This window comes from Chamaea fasciata, unplaced genomic scaffold (assembly GCF_029207755.1).
Source record: "Chamaea fasciata isolate MVZ Bird 193981 ecotype frontalis unplaced genomic scaffold, bChaFas1.0.hap1 SCAF_6, whole genome shotgun sequence".
In the NCBI taxonomy this organism is placed as follows: Eukaryota; Metazoa; Chordata; class Aves; order Passeriformes; family Sylviidae; genus Chamaea; species Chamaea fasciata.
In genome coordinates, this window is record NW_027094091.1 from 22,692,095 (window position 1) to 22,711,695 (window position 19,601).

At 40.7% G+C, this 19,601-nt stretch overlaps 1 protein-coding gene across 2 annotated transcripts; it reads right to left on the bottom strand.

Annotated features, from left to right (window-relative positions):
- Positions 1–181: 181 nt before the first annotated feature.
- Positions 182–15,066, bottom strand: UGDH (UDP-glucose 6-dehydrogenase). Of its 2 annotated transcripts, none has more exons than XM_066185632.1 (12): positions 14,870–15,066; positions 14,065–14,228; positions 11,669–11,770; positions 10,112–10,312; positions 9,827–10,024; positions 9,228–9,375; positions 7,909–8,003; positions 6,506–6,636; positions 5,677–5,810; positions 4,518–4,609; positions 4,318–4,428; positions 182–1,442 (listed from the first exon to the last, which is right to left on the bottom strand). In XM_066185632.1, exons 2-12 carry the CDS (start codon positions 14,224–14,226, stop codon positions 1,332–1,334), a joined length of 1,485 nt encoding a protein of 494 aa, XP_066041729.1. In that variant the 5' UTR covers positions 14,227–14,228; positions 14,870–15,066; the 3' UTR covers positions 182–1,331. The 2 variants fall into 2 exon arrangements, with proteins under 2 accessions (XP_066041729.1, XP_066041728.1); XM_066185631.1 differs by having other exon boundaries at positions 14,065–14,233.
- Between the last annotated feature and the right edge of the window lie 4,535 nt (positions 15,067–19,601).

Sequence of the window (19,601 nt, forward strand, 5' to 3'; positions counted from 1 at the left end):
ACCAGTTGAATAATTCAGACAGTGTTATTTGAACAGTTGCAGGATAATTCTCTACTGTCCCAACACTCTATTATTCACTTTAAGATGTCTATACCTTCTACTCTGAAACTTGTTCATAGTCATCCTTCTCTACCTTCCCCTCCATTTCACAACCCCATGCAACAAGCCAAACACTGACAAACACTGTCATCTCAAGGATTTTAATAGCACTGGCCAATTGAGAGTAATAAAAACAAGTAGAAACAAAGTAACAGTAAAGGCAAAAATATCAAGAGAACATTGGAAGTATTCATTCCTGCTAGTCAAATGAGGTAGGATGCTGATTTATGGGGCTGAATTTATTTTTAATAATTTCTTCACAGCAGAGATTAATTTTTTGCAGATTTGTTAAAAAGACTGCTTTCAGATGGAGTATGTAAGGAAGGAAAAAGATAACTATCAAGTAACATTGAAGCCAATATTTGTTTTCTACTTGGGCTGATGCCAAATTAAGGTAATTCTCCTTAAATTCAATGTTCAAACAAGCAGAACCCTTCTCTGCTGAAGACAGGTTATGTTGCTGTAAGTTAGGGAATACTTGCCCCAGGAATCTGATTAAATCAAAAATGTGTGGCTGTACATGGAATGTAGGCAAGACAACCAAAGAATGAAAACTGCCAGTGGATCAGTTTGTAACTGCTGTCCCCTGGCACAAATTACATGATTGATACCTGCAGAACGATCTGATCTCCCAACAGATGCGCTTTAGACTGCATCAGTGCCAGTGGATCCCAACCAGGACTGGGGCATTACTGTTGAAGTCAGTTCTATCTTAGGGCTGGACCTAAACCCACCAATTAACTTAGAAATGATCTTTTGACTTCAATGCCAGTTAGAGCATGCATTTAACTGGGCAAAGAATCACCCCAAAAGAAAATAAATTGGTGAGACCAAAGTTCCAGTCTGTAGATCACAGTTTATGTGGACTGATTACAGTCTAAAACTGGACTAAGGTACAAAGATATTCTATTTCTTTTGTTTTCATATCATTTGAAATATTTAAAGTGCTGTTTAGGAACATTTCTGGAATCAGAAATCTGCAGTTTGAAGGTAACTTTTTCACTTAGAAGATGATTCATTATTAAAAACAGGTTTGTACCATCTTCGGTAACAAAAAAAAAATTGCTATAAAAATAGAGATTTGAAAATAGACTGAATTCACATGTACCAGGTACCATTTCTAGTGTAAAATTGGTTTAGTTTATGAAAAATATATTTCCTTTAAAAAAGCATAGGCTTACAGTATTATCACTAAGGAGATCCACAGAATTCCTTCAGTATCTAATTAAACATTATACTCTAGGCTTTTTGACAGGTGGATCCTGCAGGCTGAATTTAGGAATTTCACATGAAGAAGCAAAAGGAATTCTTTTGGCTGACACCTTCTTCCCAATTGTTTCAATCTGAAAGAGAAAACACATTTAATAAGTGAGTGTGGCAAGCTAACAATCATGTCAACCTATGAAGAATCTACAAAGAACACATTTTATGAGCATTAGAATAAAACAAGCCACAAAGCAAAATGCGCCCAAGGGCAATTTCTGTGACTAGAGTTGCAAAGAGTTTGTTTAAAAACCAAAACAACCAACCAGCCTTTTACAGGAACCTGCTTTGCCTACTTAAAGCTGCATCTTGACAATTTGAACATTCATCTGCCTCACTTTCCATAGGACTACAAATACAAACACCATAAAATGTTTCTGGGTATTCATTAAATAGGGATTTAAGACTTCTCTTCCTGAAGATTTATTCTAAATTAGCACAGAAGCAGCTTTTTACCTCCCATAATAATTTCCAATAATGCAGTAGGCTGTTTTTGAAGCAACACAACTCTGAAAAGCTAAAGGCAGCCAACACAAGTGAGAGCCTGTAACAAAGCCAACACACACAAGGTATGGCAAAATTCAAAGGGCAAGGCAAATTCCCCTAATTTCTAGGTCAGACTAATGTGACTCAGTAAGCACAGAGTCTGTAGAAGACAGAACAGTAGCTAGGTAAGACAATTCAGGCACTCAATAAATAAGCAGAACTGTAGCTTTGCTCTTAAGCAATGCAGGTCAAATGCAAAGGTCCAAAAGACAAAATGCTTTGACTATTCTATTCTAACAAAGTTTTGATGAATATATTCTAGGCAGACACCTGAGTTAACACTGAAGAGCATCGTTTAAAGAGAGCTGTATGTACCATATTTGTCCTTTAACAGCTTCAACTGCCTGGTTAAATGGATTTATACAAGCTGGTTCACAAACAGTATACATACCTCTAGCTTAAACAGGGAAAAATCTCAAGAGAGAATCTTATAGTCATTATGAGAGTGAGCACAGTAGTCAGGAGAACAGGGAATGAAAAATGACTGAAACATGCCTCTCATCTGGCTTGCAGATTTTGTTCTTATGGTGTCTGGCTGAGATGCTTCTATCAGATTACTGGGGAATTTGGTGATTTCAGTATTAGTCAAATTCCATCTATGCTGAAAGTGCTTCAAGCCCTTCAATCAAGGCTTACTCTGCTTTCCCTGCTTGAGACCTGAGCAGACTTTTTTCTCCAATCAGAAACTACCCTGCCTAGAATCACAGAGCTTCCCATTCATGTTTCCTCAATTAAGCTTTAACTGTGGAAAGAGGTTATAATTGAAATGGTAGGTGTGCTAAAGTTATTTAAATGCCAGTTTGAGAAAAAAAAAATTAAAACTACTCAAATTCATAGGTTTGGATTTGATACAATGAAATTGCTATTAGCATCAGGGTGTCTAATGCAACAGCTTTTAACAAGGGAAGTTAAAAGACTAGGGCCCTAAAAACTTAGATTTTGGGTCTGTCCACTTAAGACAAAATCCTTTTTATTATTTTATGCAGAAAATATAGGTCAATTGTTAAATGCCTTTGCAATGATAATCTGGTTGAAAAATCTGGATAGTAAACCTGGATGACTATTGCATTCTGAATGGCAAACTCACAAATTGGTTAAAAATTCAACAAGAATTTTATGGAACAAACAATCATACAGTCTCCCATCTATAAAGTCTTTAAGCCATAGAAGACTTCAGAAGAGAAATTCCTAGGAGAAATATCACACAGATTAGAATTTGATATAGAAATTGCTATTAGCTTAGCAAAACACTTAGCTAAAAAGTCAAGCTTCTGGGCCCTCTCTCTGGTATAAACAAACATCATTGTTTGGATCTTCTAGCTGATCTTAATCGAACACAAAGGACTAAAAGGACTAATCAGTCATCTCCTCCAGCCTCTCACGCAATACTTAAGCATTTTACTGACTATCTTCAGATACGTCTTTGCATTCACTGCTTTCACCTCCAGTATCAGCCAACTTTACACAAATCTCAAGAAGAGTCCAAAACTTCCCTTAATAGTTTGTTCAAGTGAAGATCTCACTGGCTGATAAACATTTATTACCTGCATTACATCTTGTTCAGTGTTTAAATCTCATGTCTCCAGTAAACCTGCTTTTGTCCTTTTTGTGAAGAGCAAAAATGGTCCTTAGAGCTTACATTTACTTCTGCAGGAAGTGTGTTTTGCTATCCTGTTACTGTCAATTTCAAAAGCTGGGGGGTTTTTTTGTTTGTTTTTGGGTTTTTTTGGGCTTTTTCTTTTGTTTTGTTGTTTTTTTGGGGTTTTGGGGGGTTTTTTGGGTTTTTTGTTTTGTTTTTTGTTTGTTTGTTTGTTTTTTGTGGGTTTTTGTGTGGTCTTTTTTTTTGGGGTGATATTAAAATAAGTCTTAGCAAGAGCTACTGAAGTAGGGGCTATGCCATAGGTTGTAACATACAAACTCAGCCCTTCTGCTGGGTGGTAGCAGCAAAGACTGCAGATCTAGAAGAAACAGTGAAGGGGCTGGTTTTTTTGGAGTCAAACATCATGCCTAGAATAAATTTAGGCATGAGATTTAGCAGTTTTTCACATTCATCTCCTAACTGTCCATTATTTCCCTGCTGCAAAGAAGGGCAGAGCAGCATTCAGATGTTAGATTTATGGTTGCAGTCTATGACCTCAGATGCCTTTTCCAACCTGAATGATTCTAAGGCAGGCTTATACTGTGGAATGTTGATGGCACAGCCTCAACTGTAAAAGCACATCAGTCTGTAAAAGCAGTAAGATTGTGGAGGAAGACAGTACTAATGAACACTTAAGAACAGACAGGTTTACATTTAAATCTTCACCTCTAGAGGTTTTTTTTCCCTTGCTACTCAGTCACTGAAGAGGAAGAGCAATAGGGAAGAGAGTAGAAGGAAAGAAACATAAGGAGCATCACCCAGATGATTACCTGGAAGCCAATGACTTGTAGCTCATTGTGAAGATCATCTAGAACTCTCCTACCATCAAAGATAAATGCAGGCTTGAGCATTTTCTTATGAATACGTTCATAATCCAACTCCTGTAAAGAGTAATTAAAGCAGACAGAATAAGTAAGTAGCATAACACTCTCTCTTTTTTCCTTTAGTTTGAATTAAAGATAACATTCACCTTAAACATGTCCCATTCAGTGCAAATTACAAGGGCATGAGCTCCATCACAGGCTTCATAGGGATCTTTACTGATAGTGACCAACCGAGACACTGTAACAGATAGAATAGTTTTATTCTGCATGACTTTAGCATCAGTCTGTGGCATGCTTCTGGCAAATGAGTCTCCTTCCTTGCCCTACACATAGAAGTGCTTTCAAGTCACTCACCGACAGGTATTTTCTACCAAGATACTTAATATTTTGATTTTACTTATTTAAATGAAAGCAGACCATACCTGGCATCTAAGTAGTCAGAGCACTTAAATGTTTGAAGTCAAGTGTTCAAATTTGACATAAACAGTCAAGCACATCTCTAGAATTTGAAGGTACTATGGAGTGCTCAAATGCCAACTCTCACAAAGGTCCTTGTCTGTACAACAGTAGCACATCACAGTTTCTATTCAACACTCAGTTCACACATGGCTCCCCAGGGGCTGCCTGAGCAGCTGCCTAGAGGAAAGCCTCCCCTCCCCCTCTAATTTAAGGCCTGTCTAATAATGTACACCCTTCATTCTTCATTGCAGCTCATTTTGCTCCATTCTCCTCACCTCTAGAAGCCTCAACTATTCTCCCCATCCATCAGCTCGATTCCCGCTCTCCCCAGTAAGAAAACAGAATTCCCAAATATCCCTTACCTCTGTAATCAGAGGTGATTAAAGTTTTCTTGAATGTCAGGGAACAAAGTCATTTGGAAGTGATATGAGGGAAGGGAGAATGCTCAACAGTGCATTCCAGAAACACTTTTTTACTTCTATTTTAGATATGTAAGAACAAACTAAGATAGAACGTGGGACACAAAGGAACTGTCAGAACTAGTCTGTCCTTCTGGACATTCTTCTTTCTCTTAATTATTCAGAGATAAAATGCTAGACATCTATTCATATGAGTGTTTACTGAAAGAAAAATATATAATAGTTGAGAATTAGCATTTATCTAAAAAAGCTACAGGGAAAGGAAGAAAATTGAGAGTAATCCTCTGAGCTATAATGATTTCCCAGTAAGTGCAATCAACAGCACAATGATGTCATGCTGAAAATGAATTCATAACATTTAAACAGACCCATGTATATTGAGAATAGGGTGGGAAGAGGGGAATAAACTTTATACGAGAATTCTTACCTTGGTTATCTTCTGAGACACCCAAATGTGAGAGATCTAAGATGATTTGCTCCTTAGGTACTTTAGGGTCATAGATATGCAGCTTTGCTCCTTCATCCATTAAATACTTGCTAATGTAGATACTAGATGACTCTCTAGGGAAGAAAATGAATCAGTTAAAGAATCAGGTGGCATGTTCCAAGTAATGAAAGCTTTCAAGTATCCTGATATGCAATGCCAGAGTTTTTATATCATTTTTTACATTAAATATCTTAGTGGCAATCATGCCAGCAGGAAATCTGTAATCTTGATGGACAGCAAGGAGAATAGCATGAAAAGGTTTATATCTCTTTTGCTGAATCGTCCAAGAAAGATAAGTCTGACGACTCCTAGTGACCGACATTATAAAGGCCTAGAGTTTATAAGCTTTCCCCACAAACTGCAGTTGAAGAGTTGAATCAAGTTTGACCTTTACAGGAGAACAGAATTAACCACTTCAGGAAATCAAGCTGAAACTTTGATTTCACAAAGCAACTTAGAACCAGCTGCAAAAGTGTTTGCATTCTTTTCTGTGGAGAATGGAAGGATCTGTCAAAATCTCTCCTTGCTTGTGCAAGTTAATAAGGACTAGAATTATGTGCAACTTCTGCATGATTCAGGTCTGTTGTAGAGATCAAGAATCAATTCTCACCCATTTGAGAAAGACTAATCTTTGTTACAAACCAATTCAGTCAAAATTAAAAAGGGGTCCCATATCCAGCTGTTAATTCAGTTCAGCAGTGGGCATTAGCTGGGTGGCTGGTGACAGCTGTAGGGAATCCATGCTGGTGAACTGAGCTTGCTTGCTTACCTTGTGTCTCCAGTATCCTTTTTGAAAGCAAACCCTAAAATAGCAATCTTCTTGTCAGTGACAGTATTAAACAAGCTGTCAATAATGCGGGAAGCAAATCTTCTTCTCTGATAATCATTCATGTCTATTACCTGAAATTATACAAGCCATGATGGTATAAAAGGGGGCCATTTTAAACTATAAACAGATTCTATTAACAATCAAGCCAAACTACCCACACACAAATTTAACAGAGGCTTAAAAGAGAAAGCATTTTTACTGACTATCATAAGCAATCTGAAGATAAATCTAGTTAATTGATCAAATTCTGAGATAAGTCCTATTTAACGAATGAATACTGATGCACATATACACATCTTAACATACATTATCTAGTTTAAAGGCTAGGATTTTTTTCAGTTTGCTTTTTTAAAAGAATTAAAGGTTACTGCTTTCCATGTCTCTGCCTAGAATACAATTTCAGTGTCAGGGTACTTGCTGTCACATAGACATCTCATTGCCAGACCTGCACTGGGAATGTGTCCCATTCACACTTTTTTATGTGCCATGTGTAACAACTGTGAGAATATTTTTAGCTATTTTAATCCACACTAACAGATGCCAACACACAAAACCTGTGTAATTCAACCACACTTAAATGCCTCACTTTTGTTATTACATGCAAGTGTTCCAATTGTTCCTGCGATGGAGAAGAGTGAAGGGAAGAAGGCTAACCAAAATGAAGACCAAAAAAAGCAAAACTGCTAATAAGGTAGGCAAATCATGCACTTGGTATTCTGGGGGCAACTGCTAGGCAGCCTTATCCTTGACCAGCACAGACAAATCAGGACAATAAACCAAAGGGGTTTTCTGACCATATCACACATGTCAAAGCTTCTCAGTAAGGACTAGTGAGGTGCTTTCACTGGTTAACAGGGAAATGCTTGCTAGTACAGACTGGGTACCATTGCTGCCTGAGAGCATCCATATCTTCCCAACCATTCTTAACATTAAACCAGGGAACAACAGCAATCATGTTTATTTTTTAAAAATGGCAAGATCTACTGAGTTCTTTCAGAACTGTAAGAGTAGACCCTGACGAAAAGATCACAAGTTCTGAATTCAAAGTGGACAGATACCCAACTGCAAAATAAAGAAGGGAGACATGTATTTGTACTTCACATTTTCTACTGCTGCTAGACAGCTTCATAATCCATTTGATCCAAGTAACTTAATTCACCCCAAAAAAACCTAAGCTCCCACAAGTATCAAATGCCAGTGTTAGGCTGAGGGCCTTGAAATGTAAAGGTGATCAGCACAAAGCTGAAACAAAGTTTGTGAGGACAATGCTTGAAAGCTCAATGGCTGAAAGCTGAGTGCTGAAGAAACACCACCCCCTGAAAAAATTGGTGAAGAACTTGTACCTGTTGCCAGTAGCGAGCTACCTCAGGTAAGTTCAGGGCCTCACAGAGGTACACTAAATTCAAGACATCCTTCTGAAAGCAGCTACCTCCAAACCCTGAAAGAGAAAGCAGTTATCTTACAGGTGACTTAATCAGCATTATCATTTTTCCCAGTATTTCACTGCTAGCAAATGAAAAACCTTAATCTCTTAAAATCCAACTCCTGGACCTACTTACTTTGTCAATTACAGAATGCTTAATTATGCTTCAGGTTCCACAGAAATCAATGGAAGTTTTAACACAGAAACCTGAATTGAAAAGCAACTACAGGCTATTATTAAACGTAGGTAGATAAGATCCTGGGTCTGTTCTCCCTCCACCTCAAGATTTAGACTAGTATTTATCAAAACAAGTGTGTTAGGATTAGGTTCCTTCCTCTTGCAACCCCAAATGGATATCTAATCATTGCCAAGAATCAAAGATCACCACAGCTGACCAAGGGAGAACTGAGAGAGGGATCCTTGAACCTAGAACTTTGCTCAGCAAGCACAGTCCCAGAAACAACACACTGCAGAAGGAATTCTAACAGCCTAGTAGCAATTTTTGGTAATGCATTTGGTATCTATTTTTCACTCTTGCATGGACTCTAGGATAGGTTTTATATATAGTAAAGTTTTTTTTAATTCACACTTTCTAGCATGAAACCATACAGAGAGGCTTCAGTCTTGTTCTGAAGTTTGAATGTTTGATGCACTGATCACCACTTCATCACACTTTACTCTCTCATAAATCTAAGCCAGAAATGACTGTATATGGCATTTACAGCCATGGCCGAGTTGACAAGGTGGTGATCGGTCAAAGGTTGGACTCAATCTTGGAGGTCTTTTCCAACCTTATGATCCTGTCAATTCATCCTACAAATTAGAAGCTGTCATCACACATTGTGAGCTACAGGTATTCTCTCCATCAAGCCACTGGCAGCAACTCCCAAACAAAGCTGCAGCAGTTGCAATTGGGAAGACATCTTAGAGAGCACTGTCGTCAGTAATGCTTCAGAAAAAAATAAGTCACAGCTTTTCTTTCCAGTGTCACGGGCAGGGTAAACCAGGCACTCTGAACTCTCCAGTTTCAGGTTGCTGGGTCTGGGGCAAGCTCAGTTCCACATATTTTACCAGAAAAATGGATTTATACTAGTATTCTACAGCAGTATCTTCATACATTAAGCACTTCTAATGCTGTAGAAAATTTCAGAGAATCAGATTACATATTGCAAAACACTGCTATTGCACTATTAAACAGAAGTCCAGTGGGGAAAAAGAAAGGAGGAACTTTTCATTTACCAACACTGGCTTTGAGAAATTTATTTCCAATTCTTTGGTCTGTTCCAATAGCTCTTGCTACTTCTTCAACATCTGCTCCTGTAGCTTCACACAGAGCACTGATTGAGTTAATGCTGCTGATTCTTTGGGCAAGGAAAGCGTTAGCTGCCTGCAAATAAAAAGCATAGTAAAGAACTTAATTTTTTGAGAAACCAAGATGTTCACAGACAAAGGGAGTTGCTACTGAAAGGATTACTTTAGTATCTATGCAACTCCACTGACATACAAAAGGGTAACATAATGAATTTAATATATAGATGCCAGTTAATGGGATTTAAGCAAAACAAGATAATGCTTAACTTGCAGAGTTTGAACCATTTTATGACAGTAAATCAGTTTCTGCAGCACTGGAGCTTGCTCTTAGTAATAACTAACAGAAATAAAAGTGAGAATCATCTCTTAACTGTGTCAGCTAAGAACTGGAAAAGATCGATATCCTTTGACGTACGCACTGGGTCCTCCCAGCCTCACCTGTCTTTCCTAGTTGCATCACTCAGCATCAACAAAATTCTGCTTCTGAGTTTTGCTCATTGCAGACCACAGCAAGGAGCAACACTAACCAGTTTAGAAAGTTCTGATGACCAGGTATTGGTTGTGAGGATTTTTTCTTTGGGCACCCAGTGCTCATAAACAGCACACAGAGCACGGACAGCTTTCTGTCCCTCTGGAGAGTCATCCCCACCAATCAGTACTCTGTCCGGGTTCTTCAGGTCCTTGATGGCCGTTCCTTCAGCAAGGAACTCTGGGTTAGACAGCACCTACACACACAGGAAAAAAAACAGTAGCAAGTAAAAGGCAAAAGCAACAGCCAGCCTCTAAATACACAACTCAAAGATTATGTTTACCTGCAAATCTAAGTTCGGCTTAGTATTAGCATCAAATATTCGACGAATGCTCTCTGCAGCACGGACTGGAACTGTGCTTTTCTCAGTGACAATTTTATAGCCATTTGAATTCTGGGCAATTCTTCTAGCACAAGCTTCAATATACTTCAGATCAGCTGCTCGGCCTTTTCCCATCCCATAGGTCTTTGTTGGTGTATTAACCTAATTACAAATACATGAAAGGGGAAGAAATGTTACAGGTCAGTACCTCTTGTGTTAAGAGGCAAGGTGAAATTGTTAAGACTGAAGTACATTTTCCTTCTCAGAGGAAGGAAAATGTTTCTACCCCAGAATTATTCTGGTTAGCACATCAGATGAAGAGGTATTAGCTGTCTCAATTATCAATTTTGTTTTCTACAGAAAGCTACTGGTCTCTATTCAAATAGGATTTAAACAACAACAATTCACAGCAGCTCTGCAGGGTTTGGCGAAACAATCCTTATTCTGGAAACACCAGTAATTTCTTCATGATTATGGTCAGCCACTTTTTGTTACCTTTCCCACATTAGGAGTGTAAAGACTCATGTAACAATCTTGTGGCCAGTGAGGCAACTATAGTTCAAACTCACTTTGCAACGAAACCTAACTGTAGGGCTGATGAAAATTAGTGTACTGATGTACACAGAAAAGGCAACATGAGGGAAAACACACAATTTAGATTAAGACAGAGGGTCCTTTTCATTACAAATGGAAAGAAGAAATGGCAACAACAGGCAAAACACAACAGCTTGTTTTGAACCAGGGACAGGTGGCAATATATGGGCTGTATTAGTGGCTGTCATCCAGCCACACAGCATTCATTTTAGACTTAATGAAGAAAAATACCATCAGAAAGGGAGCTCCATACTACAGTGTCCTAACAAAGAGGAGACCTCAAGAAAAAAGAACTTTAACAAAAAACTTATCTGCAGCCTCCCAAAGCAAATAGCAATCAGTTCTTTTGGCTTCTGCATTAGTAACAACCTCTAGATTACAAAATCTTAGTACATCTTTGACTTAATCCTCCTTCTAGTGGTGTCAGTAGCTTTGAAATATTAAAGCCACTCCTGCTTCCATTAATACACTATTTTGAAAAGCTTCTAGAAATAGGTCATCTTTGTAACGACATAACCAGCATATGGTTTTGCCTATCTGTCTAGGAATTTTATCATTATTATCAAAGTCCCACAGATTTCACCAGTACACTGCAATGACAGAGCTGCACTACATTCTCCTCTGACTCCATACACCCAACCAAGTTAAACATCAACATTACCATTTTGACTTAGAATCTATTCATTTGTAAAAGGTGCTACTGGCTATAAGAAAAACATATAAGAAGCTTACTTAACATTTTTCCCACAGTACACAGAAAGACAAGGAGAAATCTGTGACACAATGACATGACACTGCTAACCGAATCTACATGACAAAACAAAGGCAACTTCCTAAAAAAAAAGGCAACATAATTATTTGATAAGAAAGAAAAAATAAAATTAAAAGAAGATAAACACAACCACCTTCTTCTCCTAAACTTACAGAAATAAATACAAGATCAGCTTCTCTAATGGCATCATCAATACTGGTGGAAAAGAAGAGGTTTTTTCCTCGACAGGATTCTACTACTTCTTGTAACCCAGGCTGAAAAAGAAGCAGAAAAAAACCCCAGTTAAGATTAATGCAGTTAAAAGAACAGCAAATGCTAGGTCCAAACAATATAATTTCAGACAAAGGAAGATTTTCTTTTTTTCACCTGTCAGTGCAGCATCTTTTCAGTATGGCAGAAGTAAAGCTTCTGAAGATTTACACAGTAAAAAAGTTAAGCTCTTTCTTATTTGAAAGACTCAAAATGCTGTCCTGAAACTTACAGCCACACTGAATTGCTTATTTGCACAGCCAGATTTTAGCTTTCAGTTATTCCGGTGCTCAGTTCCACTACCACATGAAGCAATTAAAGAAATACCTGTAGAGTGATGTTAAGTAGATTCAAGAGGAAGTCTTACAATATTCCCTAGACTGCAAACAAGAGATGGTCTCAATTCTCCTTTTCCCTCTTTCCACGACTCCCATAATATCAGATCTAAAACTGCTTCAGCACAAAAAACCCCAAAAACCCCATGAAGTCTTCCACCAAGTAAGCAAGCCCAGATCCAGTGAAAGATAGGCAGCAGAGTCACACAGGAAATCTAGACCACTCCTTTTAGCAACCACCCATATTTGGGCCAGATTAAACTTATCAGGGCACCACTCCTACAGTGTCGAAGAATCACAACAGCTGTAATATGAAATTATTTTCAGAGACACATATGGTGGGTGTTGTAACACTTTCCCTTAACACTTCCACTCAAACAAGAGAAGCAGAAGGTCACATATAAATGAGCAATCCTCTGTACTAGAATGGTCTTAAAAAATATTTAACCAAGACATAGTTGCAACAGATAAAAGAAGCTTTTACATTTTGTTTGAATAGTCAGTCATGCACTTTCACGTGGCAATCATATCTCCAACCTGAGACACCTATCATGACATTAGATATTTCAGTAAATGCCAGAAAGGCAAAGGTTCACTGGATGGAGAGATGAAAACAAAGCAGAAGCTTTCTTATGCAATACACTTTTACTGCCTCATTTTATATCACAAACCACCCACTCAGAAGAAAAGCAAAGGTCAGAACAGGCAAAATAACATGTCTTACAATCCATTGAATATTTCAGCTATGGTCTTAAAATGGGATGTAAATAGAAAGCCAGCCCGCTAGACAATTTCTGACACTGAGAAGAAACAATCCAACCCAAAAAAACCACAGAAACTTCACTGTGCAATGACTCAATTTTACAACTGTCTGAACTAACTCTTGGCAGTTTTTGTACATTCTTTGTAAGCAAAGGACACCATTCCAGGAAACAGATGTTACAAGTTTGGTGTTTTTTTAAAAAAAACATGCCAAGGCAAGCTCGACTTCAGCTCATTCAGTCTAAGTGTTAAGAGAAAGCAAAATACTTGCTTTCAAAAACTTTATTCACATTTCACCTGCTAATCCAAACATTATACAGTTTCTTTTGAATTTATATGACAAAAGAGATCTATTCATCTTGACTTAGTCACCGTATAGCTCTGGTTTTAAGAGGGAAGAAGACTTCTTACAGCAAAAGAGCAACTGTTAGTACCAGTCAGATGCTTTGTCTTTGAGAGATGAGTGAAGATTAGTCTTCACTCCCATTGAAGAACTCAAATCTATAAAAACCATATTTCATGAAAGAATGAAGGAAAGAAAAAGATACCTATTCTTTCATGACAAAAAGGAGTGGAAAACAAAAAATGCTAAGAGAAGCAAAATAGAAAAATGCTTCATGTCTTTTCCAATTAAAATTATTCTGTAATGAAGGAATGATAGTGTGGTACATTTATTTGGCCTAGACTTCCCAGGACAGATTGAAAATTTATGGTACAACTGAATCATAAACATGACTGTCCCCATCTTTCCACATAGTTAAAGTTGGGCAGCACACAGACTGGATTTTGGCAGTATTCAGAATGTGAATAAAGCTTACAGCTCAGTATTACACTTCTATGCTGTGCTACAACACAGTGGGTAATATCTGTAATCGAGCAAAAGGACTATATTATGATCAAATCAGGTCCCAAAAGAAAGTCAGCATGATTTAGCACAATTCACTATATATAGAATTACATTTTCCTTATAGGCCCTTCATATAATCATTAATACACATCTGCACCAGCTGCATTAAGCTATTTTAAAAATCTGGTTTAATGAGCAGTAGTAACAAGCAGCTGTTCCAGAATACTCTTTTTGAAGGACATCACTGATGTGCTAAGATTGACATGCTTCAGAAACGGGCTATGGGGAAATGCCATGTAGTGGGCGGCAAGCAAGGGCAACACCGGCTGGAAGAAGAGACAACAGTGATGTTTACCTCGTAGATTGGGAGTGTGTCTGAATTCCAGGCATTGATTCTGGCCTCATTGACATCCACAACAGTAACTTTGATATTGGGGCACATTTGCGCAATAACACTACAGGTTGGCCCACCAACATAACCAGCACCAATGCAGCAAATCTTCTTAATTTCAAACATGACTGCTCTAGTAAGACGAGGGAAAAATGGAAAATCAGGAGTTACACATTAAAATACCGGCCAACAATTCAAGGAAAACAAAGAGCTATTAGTGGTTTCAGATTTTATTACGCTGCGGCCCGCAGAAGCGTTTTCTTACGCCTGAGCTCTTGAAATGAACTGCTACTCCTCTCTCCAACGCGGGAAGGTTTTGGAGCGCGGCCCTCTCCGGAGCCCCAGCATGCACAGACCACCAAAGAAGCGTTTCTTTGGTCGCTTTGAGTCATGACACCCCGAACACCACCCTCGGGCCGAGGAATTGCTGATGCCACGGCAGTCCGGGGCAGGAGCAGCGCCCGCCGCTGCAGACAGCGCTCGGCGGGGACGGGCGCGGCCCCGGGCTGCGGCCACAGCCGCGCCGGGACCCCGGGCCGCGCCCTGCCCATGGAGCCCCTCGGCCGGGAAGGGCAGGCCGCAGCTCCCGCCTCCCCCTGAAGAAGGGCACGGGCCGAGCTGACCGCGCTCCCCCCGGGCCGGGCCGACCCCGCGGGCTCCATCCCCGAGGGCGCAGCGGGAATGGAGCGGCTCCCGGGGCGGGAAGGGGCCCCAGGACACCAACGGGGGGACTCGCGGCCGGCACCGCAGCCGCAGCAGGAACACTTACCGCGGGCAGGCAGGCGCGGTCCGGCCCCGGCGCGGCGGATCGAGCGGGAGCGCCGCAGCGGGGATGCGCGGCAGAGATGCTCGGGGAGGATGCGCCGAGCTCAACGCGACGCTCTGCTGCGAAGGAAGCGGCAGCGGCGGCGGCCGCTATTTAAAGGGCCGCGGCGGGCCCGGGGCGGCCGCTTCATGGCGAGGACGCCGAGCGGGGCCGTCCCGCCTCCTCCTTCCCCTGGGGGCGGAGAACGGCGCCGGCCCGCCCGGCCCGCGCTCCCCGCCCGCCGCGGTGCCGGCGAATGGCCGCGGGACTGCTCGGGCAGGGCCGGCCCAGCCCGGCGCCGCCGGGGCGCGGGCGGCTGCGGGGCCGCAGGGGCCCCGGGCACGGCTGGGAGCTCCGGGGCTGGTCCGGGCTCGGCCGCTGAACTGCTCCTGTCTTCTGCCTCGGGGTATTTTTGTAAGACAGCTTAATTGTGGTGGTTGAATAATTTTTTGTCCTTCAGCTGTGGTTACTGTGAAGTAAAGAAGGCGATGTTCACTCTCTCTCCTGTACCATAGCACCGTCTCAACAAAGAGAAGTGAAAGCAAACGTGGACAGGTTACAGTAAAGTTCAGTGTTTAAAGTCCAGCCTGTAAACATTGCCCAGAGGAAGGAAATAAGACGAGCTTGCACTCTTGCCCTTGTAACCTGGGCACTGCCTTGCAGTGTTAAAGTTCTCAGATGCAGCTCCTGCCCCTTATGTAAACATGATACGGTATGAGTATACCACATCTGACTTTAGGAGCAGAAAGATTGTGAGAATTCTGCTGTCTTTTCTTCTCTAGTACATTTAAGTTCACTTAAACTGCCTCTCCTAGAAAGTGGGTGTGGAGTTTTGCTCCATCTGCATTATTGCAGTGATTTAGACTTTAAACAGATTACAATTTCTTTGTTAAATGCTGCCAGACTAGGTGGATAATACATGCATGTTCTTATCAAAGCAACTAAAGAATTGCCTTGTTCTTACGTGGCATTTCAACCACAGCTCTTAAAATGTGTTTTAAAAAATTGAACCATTATTTCTGTTTTATATTTTATCCTGTTACTGAATGTCTCGTTACCACTTTGGAGGATCTGGTCTTTCCCTAGAAGAATCTCTACCTATTTGAGTGAGTACATACTATAATCATGAGTCCTTTAGAAATGCCTGTAAAATACGTGTGTTTCTAGTGAAAGAGCCTACTGAGGTTTGCAGTCAGTGCAGGATCCTGGCAGATTCAGTGTGGTTAGCCAAAGAACCGCCTGGCGAAGACGCAGGGTTCACTGTGTTTATTCTGAAGTAAAAACAAGTCATACCTTTTCTCATTGCTCACTGGCACAGCTGTCTCAGTTTTAAATACATCTGGGTTTGGTTTTTTTTCCAGGGAAACCTAAGCAAAGAAAATAGAAGCTCCGCCAGTGACTCAGAAGTCAGTCTCACCTATACCACCCTCTTCAAACTCCCATCTATCTCCTTAGGTCTCAGAATAGCCATGAATGCATACATTTGTACTGCAAGAATGTTATCTGGTCCCTCTGTACCAGCCAGAGCCAAAACCACCTCAGGTCCTTTAAGTGGTCCCCCGAGGGTGTTGGTAAGTGTGCTTAGTGTGTGCCTGGCACACAAGGAGTGGATTTTCTAGAAATAGGAAGAGTACAATGGTTATGTGCAAGGCAAGGTGTGTGTGACAAGGACTTCCCTCTGCCTGCTGGTGTATGTGTGGGTAGTTAGTAGTTCATTAGAGTCACCTAATACCTCCCAATTATTGAGTTTGCTAAGAATGAGGGCAAGAGCTTCAGAGCCTTTCTCGGCTGGTGGGGTTCAGGCATACTTACCTCAGGAGAGTGCTGTGTCCTGAGGATTATAAAAAAACGTGGATCTACCTCTCCACCTGCATCTATGCTACTTGCCAAGGAGCTTCAAAGGGGATATTTTTTGTGTCTGGAAATCATGGCCCTTTCCTGGGAGGAGAAAGGTCTGGGTTGTAGTCTATTATTTGAGAGCTGTTTCAAATGTCTGAACGGCCCTTGGAGCAGACAGGGGACCCCAGTCACTTTTCTCGTAGCAAAGGGCCTTCACTGATAACAGACAGTCACACCCCTGCCTGGGATGTCGATCTCGCATTCTCTCTTGCAAACACAACTTAACCTGAAAGGTTGGACTGCATGATCTTGGAGGTCTTGTCCAGCCTAAATGATTCTGTGAAAGGATGACAAGGGCTGTTTTTGTTTCCCTATAGCCTACACTCTGGTGGTGAGGGCACTGCTGGCAGATTAAAAAATTCAGGGCTCAAAGGCATTGCAATGAAAATGGTGTGAAGTTTGGGTCTCCCCTCTTCTTACAGAAAAAAAATCTGAATTATTGGATGTGATCTTCTCGGTTTTTCCATTCAAACAGACCTGTCATTTATGAGGACCTTGAAGTTTTTGCAACAGCATGCAGAGCCAAGAAAGCTTATGTAAGGCTGCTGCAAAGCAAATGAGGCTGGTCCACTGCTGGCCATTTTTTAAAGTAGAAGTTGTGAATTCAGCTCTGTTTTTTTGAAGGCTGAGTGTAGACTTAATACTTTTGCAGTGCAGGAGGAATGGGATTTCAGGTGTATGTTTTTCTTTAGCCTTGGCAGTTGACTAGGTCAGGTGAATCCTTCTTCCAGCATATTGGGTTTGAGGCCACACCTCTTCCTTTCCAGAAACCACCAAGTGAATAGTGATCTGAATACCAAAGGTGGGTGAAGGGGCCACTTCTCACCTCCCATGTACAAGCTGTTCCATTATGCAAGGGAGAAATCATAATTTATGAAGGATTTGGGGGATGAGGGGAAGGAGAGGGAAGACAAAGAGCAAGTGAGTGCATGATTGCATAATCTCCTGGCTGGCATCCTGATTTTGGAGGTGGGAGGAAAAGCCAGCAAAGAACTCTGGATATTAAATAAGTTTTGAATCCTGTCTGGTTACTGTTTAATGTCAGACTGATTGCCAACCAGATTTAGCTGATCATTAACTAAAGGCAGCTGAGTTTGTGTAATCAGTTTATGACACTAACATCTGACACAGATTCAACAACCACCATTGTCTGTCGAGCCTATAATTTTTGAAAAAGCACGACTGGTAGACAACCCCACCTGTAACTGGGAAATGAGGTACTCAGCAACAGTCCCAGGCTGAGGCACAAAAGTGCCCAGAGGACCAGTTGGATCAGTATTTGAATCCATCCTTTGTATTTTACGTTAAGAGGAAGGAGGGAAGGAGAATGCAGCCAAAGAGATTTTTCAGGACATGTGGGACTGGGCATCCGTGTTAAAAAGGCTCCAACAACTGTATAAAGAAGCCATAGGCCATTTTTGAACACAGGCAGATGAGAACCTCAGCTTGACATGTGCTCAGAGCCAACATTATCTTGCTATAAGATATTTTCTGCCTGGCATATCCTTACTTACACCCTCTCCTTATCTCCACCTCTCTGGTTCACCAGAACTTTGATATTGCTAAACAGTCTGACAGTTTGCCCAAACATCTTATGATTAATCTAATACAGTATTTTCTTCACTGGTGACAACCAGCCTCTCAAACTGCACTTACTGGTAAAATTTGTTGTAAAATGCAGTGATTTCTGGTCAGGTTCAACATGCCTGTTTGCATAGAGCATGGAACATCTGGACAACAACGTCATCAGGTCTCACGTACAATATTGCCATGTAAATAAAACCCCAAAGCCATGCAGGATAAAAACTTTTGAATGTTGGAGGAAGGGCATTCCAAGAACTCTGATGAAAATATCCTGTCAAACCCCATTCTTTAAGTTACTGCACAATGTTTTTTGGTTTTTTTTTTTTCCCAGTACATGACCCTCCTCTAATTACATTATTTAAAGCTCTCAGTATACACAGAATTTATTCACGCTTCCTTCCAGGCATGATTACGTTTGGTGGCCTATCTGTTTTAAGTGCCTCTTTTTTTTTCATTCTCTTCTGATGTTTTTCTGGAAACCATTTACTTCATACCAGACATCAAAGCTGCTTCTCCAGAAGCAGTGCAGTGGCAGCAGCATTGCTTTTCTGAACACAGAGTACTCTGCAGCTCCCACCAGGAAAGCCATTTCAGGCTAACAGCCATCTCCAATGAAAGAGTGAGGAAATGTTAAATGCTAAAACGAATGCAATGGAAGCAAGAGCAGCCAGATAAGGCACGGCTTTTCATCACTGCCCCACTGGAGAGAAATTTTCTTGAAGCATCCCCACTTTAAAGGGCTTTACTCAGCTGAGCTGTCCCATTGCAATAACAGTTGTTTGCATAAAATAAGGTGAAGATTTGATCCACCCTCACAGTGCTAAAAGCTAAATTGGCTTAATCCCTTCCCCTTACATACTGAAGACCAGCACAAGCATACAGCAGGGGAAGATGTCAGAGACAAGATGCATTTGTGATTCAAATTACAAGCTAATATTTGATGAACGGGAGATGATTATTTGGATTTTCTATTTCAAACAAGACTCCATAAAATCACTAAGGGAGTTGAAGAAACCCAATTTTTACTCATCATCACAAGAAAGCAGATTTTGATGCATTACATGCCGTGTTAGGTGTAGTGCTAGTCCTGTGGAGGCTTCTTTGGGTTGTTTTCTTGCTAATCATATTCATCTTATCATTTATCATTTCAAGTTCTGCCCTAAACTGAACACCTTTTTTAAGGTTTGCTTTTATATCAAACTAATGGCTGTGA

What these genes read in the sequence shown, in the direction of transcription:
- UGDH (XM_066185632.1), bottom strand. Translation starts at nt 14,226, where the DNA reads ATGTTTGAAATTAAGAAGATTTGCTGCATTGGTGCTGGTTATGTTGGT. An exon ending in ACACACTCCCAATCTACGAG is followed by an intron (nt 11,771 to 14,064) that starts GTAAACATCACT and finishes CTTCTTTTTCAG; the next exon opens with CCTGGGTTACAAGAAGTAGT. An exon ending in CTGATCTTGTATTTATTTCT is followed by an intron (nt 10,313 to 11,668) that starts GTAAGTTTAGGA and finishes ATTTGTAATTAG; the next exon opens with GTTAATACACCAACAAAGAC.